The 19,969-nt window shown below is 35.4% G+C and overlaps 1 protein-coding gene across 12 annotated transcripts in view; it reads left to right on the top strand.

The window, feature by feature from the left end:
- Positions 1-19,969, top strand: part of LOC123531546 (centrosomal protein of 170 kDa protein B-like) — a 163,444-nt gene that overhangs the window by 138,816 nt on the left and 4,659 nt on the right. For 11 of the 12 annotated variants that reach the window (XM_053553235.1, XM_053553237.1, XM_053553218.1 and 8 more), the window contains 4 exons: positions 3,636-3,759; positions 9,406-11,210; positions 12,638-12,931; positions 17,956-18,041. In XM_053553235.1, coding sequence (XP_053409210.1) covers positions 3,636-3,759; positions 9,406-11,210; positions 12,638-12,931; positions 17,956-18,041 — 2,309 coding nt within the window. The remainder of the gene's footprint in view (positions 1-3,635; positions 3,760-9,405; positions 11,211-12,637; positions 12,932-17,955; positions 18,042-19,969) is intronic. The other variant, XM_053553240.1, reaches the window with a different exon arrangement.

Raw genomic sequence — 19,969 nt, 5'->3', positions numbered from 1 at the left:
CTGGAAACATATTGATCTGTCTAACTAAAACTGGAAACATATTGATATGTCTAACTAAAACTGAAAACTGGAAACATATTGATCTGTCTAACCAAAACTGGAAACATATTGATCTGTCAAACCAAAACTGGAAACATATTGATCTGTCTAACCAAACCTGGAAACACATTGATCTGTCTAACTAAAACTGGAAACACATTGATCTGTCAAACCAAAACTGGAAACATATTGATCTGTCTAACTAAAACTGGAAACATATTGATATGTCTAACTAAAACTAAAAACTGGAAACATATTGATCTGTCTAACCAAAACTGGAAACATATTGATCTGTCAAACCAAAACTGGAAACATATTGATCTGTCAAACCAAAACTGGAAACATATTAATCTGTCTGACCATAACTGGAAACATATTGATCTGTCTAACCAAAACTGGAAACATATCGATCTGTCTGACCATAACTGGAAACATATTGATCTGTCTAACCAAAACTGGAAACATATTAATCTGTCTGACCATAACTGGAAACATATTGATCTGTCTAACCAAAACTGGAAACATATTAATCTGTCTGACCATAACTGGAAACATATTGATCTGTCTAACCAAAACTGGAAACGTATTAATCTGTCTGACCATAACTGGAAACTTGTTGATCTGTCTGACCAGAACTGGGAACATATCACTGTCTAACCAGAACTAGAAACATAGTGATGTTTAACCAGAACTGGAAACATATTGATCTGTCTAACCAGAACTGGAAACTTCAGAAATGTAAGATATTGTAAGAATTTGGACTGTTACCTACATCTGACAGTGATATTAATCAGTAATTTGTCTTTTAGATTCCTCATACCTCATGCTCAACAATGTCAGGACTGTGTTTCATTCATTCAGTTATAAAATTGACCAAACATTTAAGCCTGAAAAGTTATGAATATACATGTTATATCTATATGTATGATGACTCATATTTAATGTTCAACTCCATGCATATTATTAGAAAGTCATTATATGAACACTTAAATACACCCATCTTTTATGAATTTATAATTCAAGTCAAGATATACTAGATGTAACGAAAATACAGTTTTGTGCAAATTTTGTCATAACATTTGTGATAGAGGCAAATGATATCTTTGTGAAATTCAGAAATGTGAAAGTTGGTTAAAATTAAAACAGTTTTTGTAAGTTTAAAAATTTGGTAAGATATTCTTTTATTTCAATTCTATGAAAGTTTAAGTTACAAATAATAAATAACTTTTTAGGAAGGATACAGTAAACATTGAGATTTTTTTTCTTTTTCAAAGGTCATGTTAAACTGAAGATCTATCATAAATCAGTAATAATTAACAAAGCTATATTTCACACTTGCTTTGATTATTGACAGTAAAAAAATATGTGAAAATATACAAGGTTTGTATAGAGCTTTTGTTGGCTTTCATTTCGCCTTCGTTTGTCGCGAGCAAACACGCTCTTGTACCTTTACAATTTATACCCAATACAGAAATGCTTAAATCCATTTTGAATTATAAATGCATAGGCAGCTTATCTATATGCTACAGGATTAACGGTTAAGTTCATACGGCCCGGAATATTTCATGTTTTAAGTTAAGTGCCTATCTGCAAAGTATTAGTCGAACTACATTTTGTATTTATACAGTCATACTGACTGGAGAAATTATTTATAAAAACAGTGATTATCACCAGGACTTGCCAGTCGTATTGCATACTTAGAAAAAATGAAATACAATGTATTATATGTAAATGGGATATAAAATTTGGTAGTTGATGAGTGTTCTAATGGATGTCAAAGTTGGATGGAATTACTATGATTGTCTTGTAAGTGTTTTAATTTTGAAAGGGCTATGAATCAATAGAATATACGTGCAAGTGCTTTTCCTTAAAACTTCACATACCTGAACACTTCTGGCTTGTATTTATTAATGTTATTAGTCTGAAATTTAGACTTCGCCCTAAAAATTTGCCCTGCCAGTTGCATAGATTGTAATGATAGACAGTTCAGCAACATAATTTGGTGTGAACAAAGATCAGCAACATAATTTGGTATGAACGAAGATCAGCAACATAACTTGGTATGAACAAAGGTCAGCAATATAACTTGGTATGAACAAAGGTCAGCAAACATAATTTGATATAAACAGCTCAGCAAAAGTACAAAACTTAAATGTGAAATTTAAAGAAAATACTCATTTCCTGTTTATAAAATATTGTTTATAATGTTGAACTATTCTAAAATAACAGTGTGTGTAAATATTTGCCTATGTATTTAAATTTCTCATTAACATTGGCAAGTAATATTTTACTATAAAGCAGTAGAGAGTGACTTCAAAATAGAGAAATGGATAGTTTTGTAACAACTGCCATTTCTCGTTAATACTTGTGTATAATTATGTAGATAATTTTAAGTAAGTTTTTCTGCCCTGTAATTATTTGCATTCCTTTGCAAAAACCTTTAATTAAATCTTGTATTTTGTTATTCTTAGTGTGTATTGTGGTTTATAAGTCTGTTAGAAGATTACTTCATGTATATTATATATGTAGCGACATGGAAGAGATAATCTCTTATCTTACTTAATGTTTGTCTCTTCTTGCTGGGAGTTATAATCTCGAGATTAAATTTTGATCTCACAGAGATTACTGATCTAACAGTATACGTTGTGGAGTATGTTCATACATTATGTATATGAGCCGCACCATGAGAAAACCAACATAGTGGGTTTGCGACCAGCATGGATCCAGACCAGCCAGCGCATCAGCGCAGTCTGGTCAGGATCCATGCTGTTCGCTTTTAAAGCCTACTGCAATTAGAGAAACCGTTAACGAACAGCATGGATCCTGACCAGACTGCGCGGATGCGCAGGCTGGTCTGGATCCATGCTGGTCGCAAAGCCACTATGTTGGTTTTCCCATGGCACGGCGCATTTATTATCATTTGAGATATATTATACATTTTAGAGATTCAGATTTCTGCGAGGTGATCAGTTTTCCACTGAGATAGAATCAGGATAATTGAATATTATTGTTTATTGTTTTACACACAATATGGTTATAGACAATGCTAGTGGTATTTGATACAAAAACCTGTGTTTAAAATCATAACTGAAATTGGTATCAGCTTATAATTTATAGAAACTTAAAGTAGTGTGGGACTTTGAACTTTTCTTTGTTGATGGAGTTTTCCGGCATAAGAAATAATTATATATGTAAGAAAGGAAGTTTTGTTCTGTTTAAAGATCAAAGAGTTTTTTGCTTGTCTCTTGGATGAGTTTCATTCATATATGACTTTAAACTGAAAATATTATAACTTGGTATTAGTATATTTAACTGTAAGTATTCTTTTAATATTTACAAGTGGTGCAATCATAGAAGCATGCTAAATTTCTTAAATGGACTGGTCTGTCATTCAATTTGGGTCATACCATTTTTGTTAATCAGAAGGGTGTTCACTGAATATTTACTGACTGAATAGCGAACAGTGCAGACCATGATCAGCCTGCACTGGTTGCAAAGGCAGAATTACTTGCGACCAGCAGGCTGAAGGTTAACTTTACTATTGAATCTTTATCAGCTGTATGCCAATAGTGCACAACCTTTATTTATATTTTCAGGAGAACCCAACAGTGCCCGGTGATGCTCCAAAGTGGGTGAGTCAGTGGGCTGCATTGACCAATCAGAAATCCCAAAACAAATCCGACATGGATCTTTCAAGTCCTGGCTCGTCTATATCTGATGGTAAGATATTGTCATAAATGCAGTGGTGAATAGACCAGATGTGCATTTCTATTACATTTCATAAACAGAGTTGATTGTGAAATTATTGTTTCTAGATTATAAATAATGGTAGTTTAAGAAAGAATATATCTCATTTTGTGATTTGCAGCTGAATAAAATCACTGTTTGGAGTTCAGATGTGAAGGAATAATTATACGCATCTGAACAACATAATAATGATTTTATTCAAGAGCAAATTACTACTAGTAAATAAGATATATTATTCCGATTCTAACATGTTAGCAAGGATTTTAAAGTATATCCTTGACAACATTCATTAAATATTTGCCTGTTTTCTGTTGGTTTCTTTTCCAGCGCGCCACTGTGCTATTTGACGTTATGACTTAATAATTGTGACATCAGAAAAACAAATTGTTGTAGAATAACACACCGTTTTCAGCCTTCTTTGTTTAATAGGAAAATGAATCAGGTCATGTTAGAATATATGATAATTTCTCAGCCAGTCCACAAACTTTAGAGTATAAGATAAAATGCTCTTGAGATATCATCGCCATCATCCAGAGTGGAGAGTAATATTCCTGCCAGAATGCCTGGTACCCTGTGTTAAAAAGCTGCAGTGAGCTGACCCACGTATCTAGTTTATTAGTGTTCGAGAATGTTGAATGCAAGATCTTTTCAAAAACCCTGTAAGATATGTTCTTCATGTAACAGTGAGAATACACCATGCATTTATTAAATGAGGAAATGGATATAATTGCTCTGGTACCCATGCTTTGGTGTCTCTTTTGATGACACCTGGGATCCACTTGGTAACTTTGTTTTTAGCTCGACTATACGAAGTATAAGGAGAGCTATCCTACTCGCCCCGGCGTCGGCGTCTTTCCGCGTCCCCACCTTGGTTAAAGTTTTGGTGCTTTTTCTCTTTTTTCAACATATCTCTGTAATTACTTGATGGATTTGATTCAAACTTGAAATACTTATTCCTCATCATCATCCACATCATCTGACATAAGGGCCATAACTCTGGCACCAATATTTCACGAATTATCCCCCCTTTTCACTTAGATTTTCAGGTTAAAGTTTTGATGCACTTTCTCTCTATCTCTGTTATTACTGAATGGATTTGATTCAAACTTAAAATAGTTGTTCAACATCATCACCCACATCATATGACACAAGGTGCATAACTCTGGCACCATTTTTTCATTAATTATTCCCCCTTTTTACTTAGAATTTCAGGTTTAAGTTTTGGTACACTTTCATTCTACCTCTGTTATTACTGAATGGATTTGATTCAAACTTAAAATAGTTGTTCAGCATCATCACCCACATCATATGACACAAGATGCATAACTCTGGCACCATTTTTTCATGAATTATTCCCCTTTTACTTAGAATTTCAGGTTAAAGTTTTGGTACACTTTCACTCTACCTCTGTTATTACTGAATGGATTTGATTCAAACTTAAAATAGTTGTTCAACATCATCACCCACATCATATGACACAAGATGCATAACTCTGGCACAATTTTTCATGAATTATTCCCCTTTTTACTTAGAATTTCAGGTTAAAGTTTTATGCACTTTCACTCTATCTCTGTTATTACTGAATGGATCTGATTCAAACTTAAACAATTGTTTAACATCATTACCCTTATCATATGATGCAAGGTGCATAACTCTGGGACCAATTTTTCATGAATTATTTCCCCTTTTTACTTAGAATTTTTGGTTAAAGTTTTGATGCACTTTCACTCTGTCTCTGTTATTACTGAATGGATTTGATTCATACTTAAAATAGTTGTTCAACATCATCACCCACACCATATGACGCAAGGTGCATAACTCTGGCACCAATTTTTTTATTAATTATTCCCCCTTTTTAGCTCACCTGAGCAATGCTCAGGTGAGTTTTTGTGATCGCTCGATGTCCGGCGTCTGTCTGTCGTCTGTCGTCTGTCTGTCGTCTGTCAACATTTAGCTTGCGTATGCAATAGAGGCTGTATTTTTCAACTTATCTTCATGAAATTTGGTCAGAATGGTTACCTTGATGAAATCTAGGCTGAGTTCGAAAATGGGTCATCTGGGGTCAAAAACTAGGTCATTAGGTCAAATCAAAGAAAAACCTTGTGTATGTGATAGAGGCTGTATTTTTCAATTTATCTTCATGAATTTTGGTCAGAATGATAACCTTGATGAAATCTAGGCCAAGTTCGAAAATGGGTCATCTGGGGTCAAAAACTAGGTCACTAGGTCAAATCAAAGAAAAACTTTGTGTATGCGATAGAGGCTGTATTTTTCAATTAATCTTCATGAATTTTGGTCACAATGATTACCTTGATGAAATCTAGGCCAAGTTTGAAAATGAGTCATCTGGGGTCAAAAACTAGGTCACTAGGTCAAATCAAAGAAAAACCTTGTGTATGCGATAGAGGCTGTATTTTTCAATTAACCTTCATGAATTTTGGTCACAATGATTACCTTGATGAAATCTAGGCCAAGTTCAAATATGGGTCCTCTGGGGTCAAAAAGTAGGTCACTAGGTCAAATAAAAGAAAAACCTTGTGTATGCGATAGAGGTTGTATTTTTCAATTAATCTTCATGAATTTTGGTCAGAATGATAACCTTGATGAAATCTAGGCCTAATTTGAAAATGGGTCATCTGGGGTCAAAAACTAGGTCACTAGGTCAAATCAAAGAAAAACCTTGTGTATGTGATAGAGGCTGTATTTTTCAATTAATCTTCATGAATTTTGGTCAAAATGATTCCCTTGATAAAATTTAGGTCAAGTTCGAATATGGGTCATCTGGGGTCAAAAACTAGGTCACTAGGTCAAATCAAAGGAAAAGCTTGTATATGCGATAGAGGCTGCATTTTTCAATTGATCTTCCTGAAATTAAGTCAAAATGATAGCCTTAATGAAATCTAGGCTGAATTTGAAAATGGGTCATCTTGGGTCAAAAAGTAGGTCACTAGGTCAAATCAAAGAAAAACCTTGTGTATGCGATAGAGGCTGTATTTTTCAATTGATCTTCATGAAATTTGGTCAGAATGATAGCCTTGGTGAAATCTAGGTCAAGTTCGAATATGGGTCATCTGGGGTCAAAAACTAGGTCACTAGGTCAAATCAAAGAAAATACTTACTTATACTTAAGATTTTTGCTCCAGTTTTAATGACAATTGGTCAGAATATTTTTTTCCATGAAATCACTAGGTCAAACATGTTTACTCTGCTTAATATGTTGTGTTATGGTGTGTTTCTCAGGTGAGCGACCTAGGGCCATCTTGGCCCTCTTGTTACTTAGAATTTTAGGTTAAAGTTTTGATGCACTTTCAATCTGTCTCTGTTATTACTGAATGGATTTGATTCAAACTTAAAATAGTTGTTCAACATCATCACCCACACTATATGACACAAGCTGCACAACTCTGGTACCAATATTTAATGAATTATGTCCCTTTTTGCTTAGGACATACTTATATAGTGTTTTGATACATTTTATCTTTACCACTCTTATTACTTTAAGTTGATATTTTTGACACAGACTGAGCATCTATTGTGCAATATCTTCTTCCACAATTGGAGTCATTAAACACTCCAGTGACAGCTCTAGTTTCCTCAGATGTGCCCAGTTTCACTATCCAGAATCGAAATAGTCGAGCACGCTGTCTCCTGTGACAGCTCTTGTTTAGAATGGGGACATTTTTCTTTTTGTAAGATGACATGTAAATGTACATAATGATAGACTGACATCTGCAAAAACTGTGACCACTGTCATGTTTCTCCATTTATTCACAGTTTACAATGTTTACCAGAACAAAAAAAGTTAGTAGACAACCTAGTGATAAAATATGTGCTGACATTTACCTTTTAGTGACACCATGACATGAACAAGCTGTGAAGTTAATGAAAAATGTACCTAGTCTCTTCGTCCATGTATTAAAATATTAAGTCTTTTGTTGAAAGAGAAACATTTTGTTGCTAAATGTATGTCTATAAAATTTATAATTGTAGAAAATGATATTTTTTGGAAATAATTAATACAGGAAATTCAAACAAAAAAGTGAACTAATGGGCTTAAAAATGATAAAATGGTGCTGACATTTGTTTAGACCAGAAAACGTCCTTCCCGGTCATCGTCAAAATTTATATTGATAATGTTCTTTGATTCTGAAGTGTTTATTTAACATAATCAATGGAGGTATTTTGACTGCCTTGGTTAAATTGAGCAGGATTTGGGGTTCCTACATTGATAGAATTGATACTGCAGGAACAAAATAAAACCTTGTGAATTCAAACAACATTCTATGTGCCTCACTCAAAGTAATTGTTTTGGTCAAAGAGTTTCTTACTTGTGTCTAACCGTCCTAACCTAGACATTTTTTTACGCCTGTCTAAAAGATGGGACATTTTATGAGAATGCCCTTGGTGGACGGGCAGGGTCCACAAACTTTGTTCGGAGCATTTTTTCTAGGTCTAAGGTCATGGTCACACTTAGAGGTCAAAGGTCAAATTCAAAAATGACTGTCCTGAGCATTTCTTCTTAATGCATGGAGGGATTTTAATGTAACTTGGCACAAAATTCACCACCATGGGACGGAATGTCATGTGCTAGAACCAGGTCCCTAGGTCAAGGTCACAGAGGCCAAAGGTCAGATACAAGAATGACTTTGTCCGGAGCATTTCTTCTTCATGCATGGAGGGATTTTGATGTAACTTGGCATGACAAAATCTCTTGTGATGACTAATTGATGTTTAATTGTCTTATTACAACATTAATGCTTGAAATGTAAAGGAATATCCTGGTTTCTATGAAATTTCAATCATAGAACTATCATTCATGTCATTAAAATGTATATCAGGAATGTTTTTTGCATAGGTTATTTAAGGAGTAAGACACCAATGATTGTCAGTTAAGATTGAACGGAGCCACTTTGTCAATGACCTGTAATCGGAGAAATTAGACAACAATGCTTAGATTGGATTTAAAAAAAATAAAAACAATGGTAGTGTAAATGTTATAGGAGGCACACGCCTGCCAAATTGTATATATTTATGAATCATTGAATCTTGGCTACTAAAACTTTGACCTAAAAGCATACTGAAGTATTTCAAAATCAGCTAATAAGTTAGTTAAATGTTTGTACTAATTTTTATGTCAAAACTTCAGATAATAAAGAACTACACAAATTTTTATCTGTAGAGTTGAGTAGGTTTACAATTTGGATTATTTAACATGAATATGTTGGTTGAAATACAGGTTTTCTGTGTACCACAGGGGATTAATATTTATGTTTCCTCTAATGTATTAAGAATTAAGTCATGATATATAAAGAATTTTTTCATAAAGAGTTTAATAAAGTTTTACATTGGACGGATTGACTTAGCTTATATTGAATTTGTGAGGATTTTGATTCAATTCTTGGAACTTACTTGACCGTCTGCTTCTTAAGTAATTGTGAGTATGAAAAATACTGTCTATTAGATAGAACTCAGAATTTCAGAATATTACAATAATAACATCAATTCCTTTATAATACAGAAAACTCCATGTTAATTTGATATCTTCTGTTGGCAGTGAACATGAATGTCTTAATTTGATTGTACACCCAAAATGTCAAGAGATGTTTCTCTCCATTACAGATAGCAAATCTTCAGGAAGGGCTACAAATGGGATAAGTCGTAAACGACCAGGTACAGGCCGTAAACTTCCCACCATTCCACCGGAAGCCTCGAGCCCAACACCAAGTGATAAAAGTGCGTCAAAGGAGAGCCCAATGTCTTCTAGGTCTGATCTCACAATTAACGGAACCGCCTCAATCTTACAGACACCTCCGCAACGTGCTGTGAAAATTTCTAGTCATGTATCGGCACGGTATGAAGATACAGATTCTGAATCTATATCATTGACTAAATATGGTAGTGAAGTTGAACATACAGCAGACATTAGTAGTCGCAGTAATCATAGCAGAAATGGTAGCGTGGCTAGTCTAGATACTGAAGTGTTGTTAAGAGACACACAAACTGTCATGGCCGCCATGGAAGAGAGAATGGGCACCAAACCTACAGCCAGTCAACAGTCAGTATCAAAAGAACTGAAAAAGAATGACTTCGTAAAAGAAAAGGAAAATGGAATAAGTGACGAAAATTCTTACACTCAGTCGACTGTTAAATACGGAGGTGAAACAAATGAAAGTTTGATATTGGACGACAGTGTGGATTTTGAATCAGATACATCTAGTGTTGTAGCTTTAGTGAATGGGGATGAAGATTTTGTTAAGCCCTCATTATATAAAAGCCCAAGAGATGTATTAGGGAAAGGTAAATTCAAATTAGCAGAGTCATTGCCATCTAAACCGTCAGTGAAAATGAGTGGTGCTAAATCAAGAACTCTTGGGCATGAAAAAGAAAGAAAACGTTCAGCTGAAGAGAGATCTGTTGTGTCAGACACATTTAGTGAAGCAAATGGTGATTTAACAGTAAGAACTGAAGATCTAGATTCAGAAGCTGGTCAGTTTGCTAGACAAGGGTCAAAGGGTAAGGGTACAATGTCAATGACTCGACCAAACAGAGCATTTGCTTTACGTCGAGCAAGAGCAGATGGAGATGAGCAATTGGACACTTCAAGGTCTTCAGCTTCTACAGTATCGATTGCCTCATCAGGGTTTAAAACTGCTAGGGGTAGCGGAAGTATGACAAATTTAACAAAATCAAGTAGTAGTACTCCACAGAAACCTAGGCGTCCAATGTCTGGTGTATTATCAGATCGGCACCCTCCAGATTCCTCGCGAAGTCAGGCAAGTCTCGGGACTAAAATTGTTCAGAAAAGCCGTGAAAACTTGAATAATAGTTTCACACGTGAAGATGGGGGGAGACATAGTTTGCGTGTTGCTAGATCAATATCCATTCCAGTTCAACAAAGCAGTCCAAGCAGTTCAAAGTCTCGTAAAAGCGAGGGTTCTACCTCGTTGCACCACTCTAAAAGTTTACGTGTAACTGGTGTTAGTGCAAGAGAAAGGTCTGGTTCAGTTACAAGACCAGGCCATAGAACTAATTCGCCAAAATCGGCAGAAAGAAACGCTTGGAAGAGAAGGAAGGAATATGATCCACGTAAAGCTGTAGCAGATGCTAAAACAAAACACAAAGAATCCAAACGTAAACCTGATGGGGTTGATGTATTTAATAAAGCTCGTGGAGTGACTAGATCAGCTTCTTTTACAAATTCTAGAGATTTGAAATTAAGTTCATACCCATGTGATTCTACTTCAAGTACGGAAGATTACAGCAGACGGAGTAGTGGCGCGAGTGATGTGTTTGACGATGGACCTCGGCGAGGATTTGTGCCATACAGTGCGAGATCTTTATTGTCCAGTAAGGTCAGCAACAGCAGTGCTGATGATGATGATTTTGATAGATCAGTGCGGTCATCATCTACACAGTCTACTCAGGTAAAGTTAAATCTGCAAAAAAATTTGAATTTGATATGTAATTGTTTGTATCCCTGGTTCACTATAAATCTTATTCTTGACTTCAGAACTATTTTCTCTTTGCATGTCCACACGATTATTATCATGCATGAACAATTGTAGGTAATTTAATATATTCTTTATCTTGAATATTTTGTGTACAGAGGACTCTTCATGTTTTTCATTTAATGTTACCTGCTATACAGGTATATAGATATTGCATGGCTTTTATGGCATTACTTCTTAGTGTAGTGTCACTATAAAGAGAGATGTGAGTTGATTGGCCGAGACATTTTGGGATTGTATAAAGAGCAAACTTGTACCTACCTGTGATGCAAAGACTTAGACCTATCTATAGTTTTGTCGAGCCTGCTGGCAGTGAGCTCGACATAGTTGTCACAATGGCGGTTCGGTGTATGTGCGTGCATCCATCCGTCCCAGTTTGTCCGGGCTGTAACTTTCATCCATGGATCAAGGGATTCTTAAATAACTTGGCCGAATGTTTGCCTCAGTGACATGGTGTGTCGCATGCAAGAAGCAGATTGGTAGCTTAAAGGTCAAGGTCATACTTTGAGGTCAAAGGTCAAAACTTGGTGCTGTTTTGCTTGTCTGGGCTGTAACTCAGCCACGGATTGAGAGATTCTTAAATACTTTGGCACTAACGTTCGCCTCAGTAAGATGATGTGTCATGTGGAAGAACTGGATTGGTAGCTTAAAGGTCAAGGTCATATTTAGAGGTCAAAGGTCAAAACTTATCGCAGTTTTCCTTGTCTGGGCTGTAACTCAGCCATGAATTGAGGGTTTCTTAAATAACTTGGCACAATTGTTTGCCTCAATGAGACAGTCTGTCAGGCGTAAGTAGTTGAAAGGTCAAGGTCACACTTAGGGGGTCAAAGGTCAAAAGTTGACGCAGTTTCTCTTGTCTGGGCTGTAACTTAGCCATGGATGGAGATGTTCTTAAATAACTTGGCAGAAATGTTTGCCGCAGTCAGTTCTATGGCCGCCAAATAGTATCATAAATGTTAGTCCTTTTGACAGCTGGCGGGCTCGACATGTTGCCCATGGGCATCTAGGCTACTGCATGGCTTTAGAAAACATTGATAATTCTGTGAACTGTAATGCATGGAACATTAAGCATAAAATGAATATGTGAGTGAGCTGAGGAACTGATCCACTGATTGCTGAAAAAAAATAGATCTGAAACAAAGAAAAAAGAGAAAATTATTATTGATTCAATATTGAATTATTAATATTATTGTTCTTATTTTCAACTGGCTAAAAATTTAGAATTTACTAGTAGTTTCAAGAATTATGTTAAAAAAAAAAGTATATTCAACAATCATGTGGTCAGTACTCAGCATGAATAAGCAGTGCAGTTTTAGTATATTAACAGATACTATTATTTTTAGGCTATTTCGAAATCACGACACAACCGCTCTACAACACATCCATCCCATTATTCTGCTTTTACCCCTCCCCCAAGAAACCCACTCCCTCTGTCTGTATACAAACCTGCTCCAAGGTCACGCAGCTCCACAAGGAGCAGTCGTGCTAAAATTGCTCTCAAAACCCCGTCCCCTACCCCACCCACCAGCATAACAATGGCAACTGAACGACGGTCTGTAGACAGTCTAAAGCTACATGAGAACACACTTGGACATAAAAGCAGTGTCAAAGTTGATACAACTCCTAGAGTTCCAGAGGTTTGTTCCTGACTATATAAACACATATAGAGTCTACATTATATATGTGTGCACGTGATATTAAACCAGAAATAAACTTAGATCACAAGAATTTTGTAGGATAGCTTGAAGACTGCATGTTATTAGCCCACCATCATCAGATGGTGGGCTATTCAAATCACTCTGCGTCCGTGGTCCGGCGTCCGTCCGTCCGTCCGTCCTTCCGTTAACAATTTCTCGTTATCGCATCTCCTCAGAAACTACCAGGGGGATTTTGACCAAACTTTGTCAGAATGATGTATTGGTACCCTAGTTGTGTCCCCCTGAAAATCAGAATGGTTCAACAAATTTTTAGTAAGTTATGGCCCTTTGTTTATTTCTATAATTTACATAGATTTATATAGGGAAAAACTTTGAAAACCTTCTTGGCCAAAACCACAGAGCCTAGGGCTTTGATATTTGGTATGAAGCATCATCTAGTGGTCCTCTACCAAGATGATTGAAATTATTTCCCTGGGGTCTAATATGGCCCCGCCCGGGGGTCACATGGTTTATATAGACTTATATAGGGAAAAACTTTGAAAAACCTCTTGTCCAAAACCACAGGGCCTAGGGCTTTGATATTTTGTATGTGACATCATCTAGTGGTCTCCTACTAAGATTGTTCAAATTATCCCCCTAGGGTCAAATATGGCCCCGCCCCGGGGGTCACATGGTTTACATAGACTTATATAGGGAAAAACTTCGAAAATCTTCTTGTCCAAACCACAAAGCCTAGGGCTTTGATATTGTAATGTAGCATCGCCTGGTGGTTCTCTACCAAGTTTGTTAAAATTATCCCCCTAGGGTCAAATATGGCCCCGCCCTGGGGTCACATGGTTCATATAGACTTATATAGGGAAAAGCTTTTAAAAACTTCTTGTCAATAACCTACAACATTCAAATTTGGACCACATGTATGGTTTTGAGTGGCAAGATGAACCTTGACATGAATTGACCTTGATTTTAACCTTGTGACCTACTTTCACATTTCTGTAGCTACAACCTTCAAATTTGGACCACATGCATAGTTTTGTGCACTGATATAAACTTTGACCTTGACATTGACCTAGTGACCTACTTTCACATTTTTGAAGGTACAGGCTTCAAATTTGGACCACATGCATAATTTCGTGTTCCGAAATGAAATTTGACATTGATTTTGACCCAGTGACCTACTTTCACATTTCTCAAGCTACAGCCTTCAAATTTGGACCACATGCATGGTTTTATGTACCGAAACAAACTTTAACCTTTACATTGACCTAGTGACCTACTTTCACATTTTTGAAGGTACAGGCTTCAAATTTGGACCACATGCATAGTTCTGTATTCCAAAATAAAATTTGACCTTGATTTTGACCTAGTGACCTACTTTCACATTTCTCAAGCTACAGCCTTCAAATTTGGACCACTTGCATAGTTTTGTGTATCGAAATGAACTTTGACCTTAAGATTGACCTAGTGACCTACTTTCACATTTCTGTAGCTACAGGCTTCAAATTTAGACCACATGCATGGTTTTGTGTACCGAAACAAACTTTGACCTTTACATTGACCTAGTGACCTACTTTCACATTTCTCAAGCTACAGCCTTCAAATTTGGACCACTTGCGTAGTTTTGTGTACCGAAATGAACTTTGACCTTAAGATTGACCTAGTGACCTACTTTCACATTTCTGTAGCTACAGGCTTCAAATTTAGACCACATGAATAGGATTGTGTACCAAAAAACAAACTTTGACCTTTACATTGACCTAGTGACCTACTTTCACATTTTTGAAGGTACAGGCTTCAATTTTGGACTACATGCATAGATTTGTTTCTGAAGTGAAATTTGACCTTGATTTTGACTTAGTGACCTACTTTCACATTTCTCAAGCTACAGCCTTCAAATTTGGACCACTTGCATAGTTTTGTGTACCGAATTAAACTTTGACCTTAAGATTGATCTAGTGACCTACTTTCACATTTCTCAAGCTACAGCTTTCGAATTTGGACCACATGCACAGTGTTGTGTACGGAAATGAAATTTGACCTTGAGCTAGTCAGTAAGTCTTGAAATTTGGAACACTCAAAAATGGCACATTGGTGGGCGCCAAGATCACTCTGTGATCTCTTGTATTATATAGCTTCATTAACTTTTGTAGATATCTGCTTCTTGCTCTCGTTCTTTTTCTTTTGCAAAATTTTTGTCTCCACTAATCCAGAAAATAATTTAAACTTTTTGTAAACTGTGTTTGTATTTTTGAATGATGAAAACAGAATTGTATTAGACAGAGCTGTCTCCAGTCTTCTAAAGTTATATCAGTTTCATTGTAGCTTGTTTCTTCTTGGCTTTATTACTTATGCTTTGTCTGGCTGTCTTCTATTTTGGAGTCTCACTTGTACTACAAACACTGTACTACTAATCTTCAGTAACCAGAAAAAGCTTAATAATATAAAATTGGAGTCTGGCTGCAAGACAAATGATGGAACTATTTTACTTTGATGCAGCACACAATTTATTACTAATTACTCATACTGGGTTAATAAACATGTGGAAAGAAGAATAATGTATATAAACAAGTAAAATAACAGGACAGAATAACTTAATGCTTTTTTTGTACTCTGTAAACAGTTGTATTGAAAAAAGAAGACCTTTGTTTGCAAATGACAAAATAATTTCAATGTTTGATCCACAAACTCTGTAACATGGTTTTCGTGATTAGTGACTATTTTACAAGATTGAAATTATAAATTACACATTGTTTTCCAGGTCTCTGTGGCTGATAGTATAAAAAATTTTTTTAGAGATATCCTCAAAAATGTCAATTTTATGTCCAAAATTGTATTTTTCCCAGTGTAAAAATACTGATGTTTGTGAAAAAAATTTGTTTGAACGTTTTCATTTTTAGCTCACCTGAGCATCAAGTTTCCCTATATAGATATATGTAGTGGAAACTTCAAAAATTCTTTTGTTTGAAACTGCTGACTCAGTTTTGAAATTGTTTCACACACAAATTGCCCTTTCGTGACCCTCTACCAAGATAAGTTTGGTGTCCAAAATGGCTGAAATTAATAGATGATAATATCCCATCAAAATTGTGTTTTACTATAAGTTTAAAAGTTATCAAGATATTTTGAAAATTCAAAAGTTTCTACTATCACCCTCACGAATTCCTGAAAATGATGTACAAAATGAATAGTATTTTCTTTTTTTAAATAGAGAACTTTAGGAAAAGCCTTGTTACAGCAAAAAACGATCAAGCAGTACTAAGTAATAAATATATACTTTGTAAATATCTGTGTGAAAATGTCTTTCAACTTTTTCTAGCTAGATTAATGGCTCATTTTAATTTAATGTATTCTTGCCTGGTCATATAAGACTTAAGCTCCATTTGAAATCCATGCATTGAAGCAAAGATCTTTAGCTCAACTATTCAAGGAATAGGTAGAGCTATTGGACTCACCCATGCATCGGCTTCGGCATCGGCGTCTGTGTCTGCATCGGTGTCTGTGTCCCGATTTGGTTAAGTTTTTGTATGTAAGCTGGCATCTCAGGAACCACTAGTGGGAATGGATTGAAGATCTTCACACACTTATTCACTGCGATAAACCGACGTACATGTTCCATAACTATTTTGCTTTTTTACAAAATTATGCCCCTTTTTCGACTTAGAAATTTTTAGTTAAGGTTTTATATATAAGCTGGTATCTGACAGTACCCAAAAAATGAAAATAGATTGAAACTTCACACACTTGTTTATTGTGATGATCTGACATGCAGTGCACAGGTTCCATAACTGTACATTGAGTTTTTACAAAATTATACCCCTTTTTCACTTAAATGTTTTTTTTTGGTTAATTTTTTGTAATGTAAGCTGGTATCTCAGTACCCAGTAATTGGAATGGATTCAAACTTCACACAATTGTCCATTGTCATGAGCTGATATGCATTATACAGATTCCATGACTCTGTTTTGCAATTTTACAAAATTATGCTACGTTTTGGACTTTAATATTCATTCAAATGACAAGGCTGTTGAATAGTCAAGCATTGCTGTCCTCTGACAGCTCTTGTTGAAACTTCAGCTTGGTCAGCTTCAATCAGGAAGCATTTCAGGTGATGCAATAGACATAATCAGATTCCAAGTATTAATGCTTTACAAAAGTTTAGTCAGTGATCACTTGAAAGAATTTACATGTAAAATGTATATATTTCCTGTTTCCATTGACAAGAGTTCCTTTTTTTTCTTCTTTTTTTCCATTTTCAGTTGTAGATCGAGTAGTTTGTGCATGCTTGTTTACAGCAGTATTATTAGAGTTCAGAGCTAATTATATTTTGAGAGATAACGCTGGTTTATATTTATGCCAGTTCCACAATATGTGCATAATATTTAAATTAAATGGGAGAAGTGCTGGTTTATATTTATGCCATTTCCACAGTATATGCATATTACCTAAATTAAAAATGGGAGATAATGCTGATGTATATTTATGGCAGTTTCACAATATATGCATATTAGCTGAATTAAATGGGAGATAATGCTGGTTTGTATTCATGCCATTTCCACAATATATGCATATTACCTAAATTAAATGGGAGATAATGCTGATGTATATTTATGGCAGTTTCACAATATATGCATATTAGCTGAATTAAATGGGAGATAATGCTGATGTATATTCATGCCATTTCCACAATATATGCATATTACCTAAATTAAATGGGAGGTAATGCTGATGTATATTTATGGCAGTTTCACAATATATGCATATTAGCTGAATTAAATGGGACATATTGCTGGTTTGTATTCATGTCATTTCCACAATATATGTATATTACATAAATTAAATGGGAGATAATGCTGATGTATATTTATGCCAGTTCCACAATACGTGTATAAAATCATAAGCTAAATTAGCAATGTTATCCATTTTGCAGTAGTTTACTATTAATGAATATTTTGGAGGTATGATACCATTGATGTTTGATATTAACACAAGTTTCTTGCATTTTACAGTCATATGATACCCTCATTGTGTCTTCAATCTACCAGCTGTCGCTGAAACTGAAAACACAGACGTGCAAAACCATGGACAAACTCAGGTAAATATACTCAGAGCATACTTGATTTATTCCAAGGTAAAAACAACAACAACAACAACAAAAAAACAAGCACTAGCATCCAACAGGAAAAGCCATATTCAATGTACACTGTCACCCATAACCTATAAATAAAAGATTGATGGTTTTATTTTGGCTTAGTTTCAAATGTTTTGCTTTAGCCAATATGGTAGTTTGGGTAAAGTTCCTTTTTGAGCAGTCCTGAATATTCCACTTTTTTAACAGTTAAATAGAAAAGATTTGAAATCTTTGTTTACCTCCTTCATGTATCCCATGCAGTACTTGAGGAATGATGAGTCAGTAGTGACTCTAACAATCATACAAGGACAGTTTTCAACAACTGTACAAGGACCGTCCTAACAGCACTACAAGGATTGTTCGAACAACCATACAAGGACAGTTCAGACAGCCTTACAGGACCATTCTAAACAACCTTAGAAGGACAGTTTGAACAACCATACAAGGACAGTTCTGACAGCCTTAAAAGGACAGTTCTCACAGCCATATAAGGACAGTTTGAACAATCATACAAGGACAGTTCTGACAGGCCTACAATGACAGTTCTCACAGCCTTACAAGGACAGTTTGAACAATCATACAAGGACAGTTCTGACAGACCTACAGTGATAGTTCTCACAGCCTTACAAGGACAGTTTGAACAATCATACAAGGACAGTTCTGACAGACCTACAATGACAGTTCTCACAGCCTTACAAGGACAGTTTGAACAACCATACAAGGACAGTTCTGACAGCCCTACAATGACAGTTCTCACAGCCTTACAAGGACAGTTTGAACAATCATACAAGGACAGTTCTGACAGACCTACAATGACAGTTCTCACAGCCTTACAAGGACAGTGAACAACCATACAAGGACAGTTCTGACAGCCCTACAATGACAGTTCTCACAGCCTTACAAGGACAGGTTGAACAATCATACAAGGACAGTTCTGACAGCCCTACAAGGACAGTTCTCACAGCCATACAAGGACAGTTCGAACAACCATACAAGGACAATTTGAACAATCATACAAGGACAGTTCTCACAGCCTAACAAGGACACTAACTCAGAATCAAATCTCAAATGTGTTTGATAAAGATGTTTGTTTGGTGCCACCAAGCTGTGTGAGAACACAGTCAGATAGGATGAGGAAATATCTTTTGTTGGAATGTCATGCACCAAGACGAAACATTTACCAGGAACTGTGACATTTTCTGATGATTATTGCTGATATATGATTTAGATTTTTTAACTATGCTCCAATACAATAAGAGGAATAAACAAACTTGATGGCATTATCAGGATATTCTTTATATGGATTTGTGGAAGGAAGATATTTCTCTTGATGTGCTAAGGATTGTTACATTTTCTATTCCGTGCCTAGGATATTAAATCCCATATTAAAGAAGTTTTTAGAATTTATTTGAGTGCGAGTCTTTAAATTCTTCCTAATGGTGTCAATTCTAAAATATCTCACTTTGAATGGAAATTAGATAATACCCCCATATTGTGTCTTAAATCTTTTAAATTCTTTCTTGAAATGAGATAATTACAATACCAACTTCTGAAAGGAAATTAGATAATACCCCCATAATGTGTGTGCTAAATACTTTAAGTTCTTTCATGCAATACAGAGTTCTTAAAGATTTATCGCCCCAATATTTTTTTACCACAAGTTCACTGTATCTTGGATACCTCTGCCAATTATCATCAATTATGTTGAACATTAGAAGAAAAGAAAAGATACATTTCATGTAAATCTTCCTCCAGATTGTGTCAAGTTATTTGACAGCTGTAATTCATTCTGATGAATAGCTTGGGCTTTAAGGTGATTCACTGATGGTAGAAGGAAATCACGCATTGTCATTGTAAAGTACTTGTAAAATACTTGTAACACAGTAAAGGTA

This window comes from Mercenaria mercenaria, chromosome 1 (assembly GCF_021730395.1).
Source record: "Mercenaria mercenaria strain notata chromosome 1, MADL_Memer_1, whole genome shotgun sequence".
Classification (NCBI taxonomy): Eukaryota; Metazoa; Mollusca; class Bivalvia; order Venerida; family Veneridae; genus Mercenaria; species Mercenaria mercenaria.
This window is presented reverse-complemented; position numbering and strand designations above follow the sequence as displayed.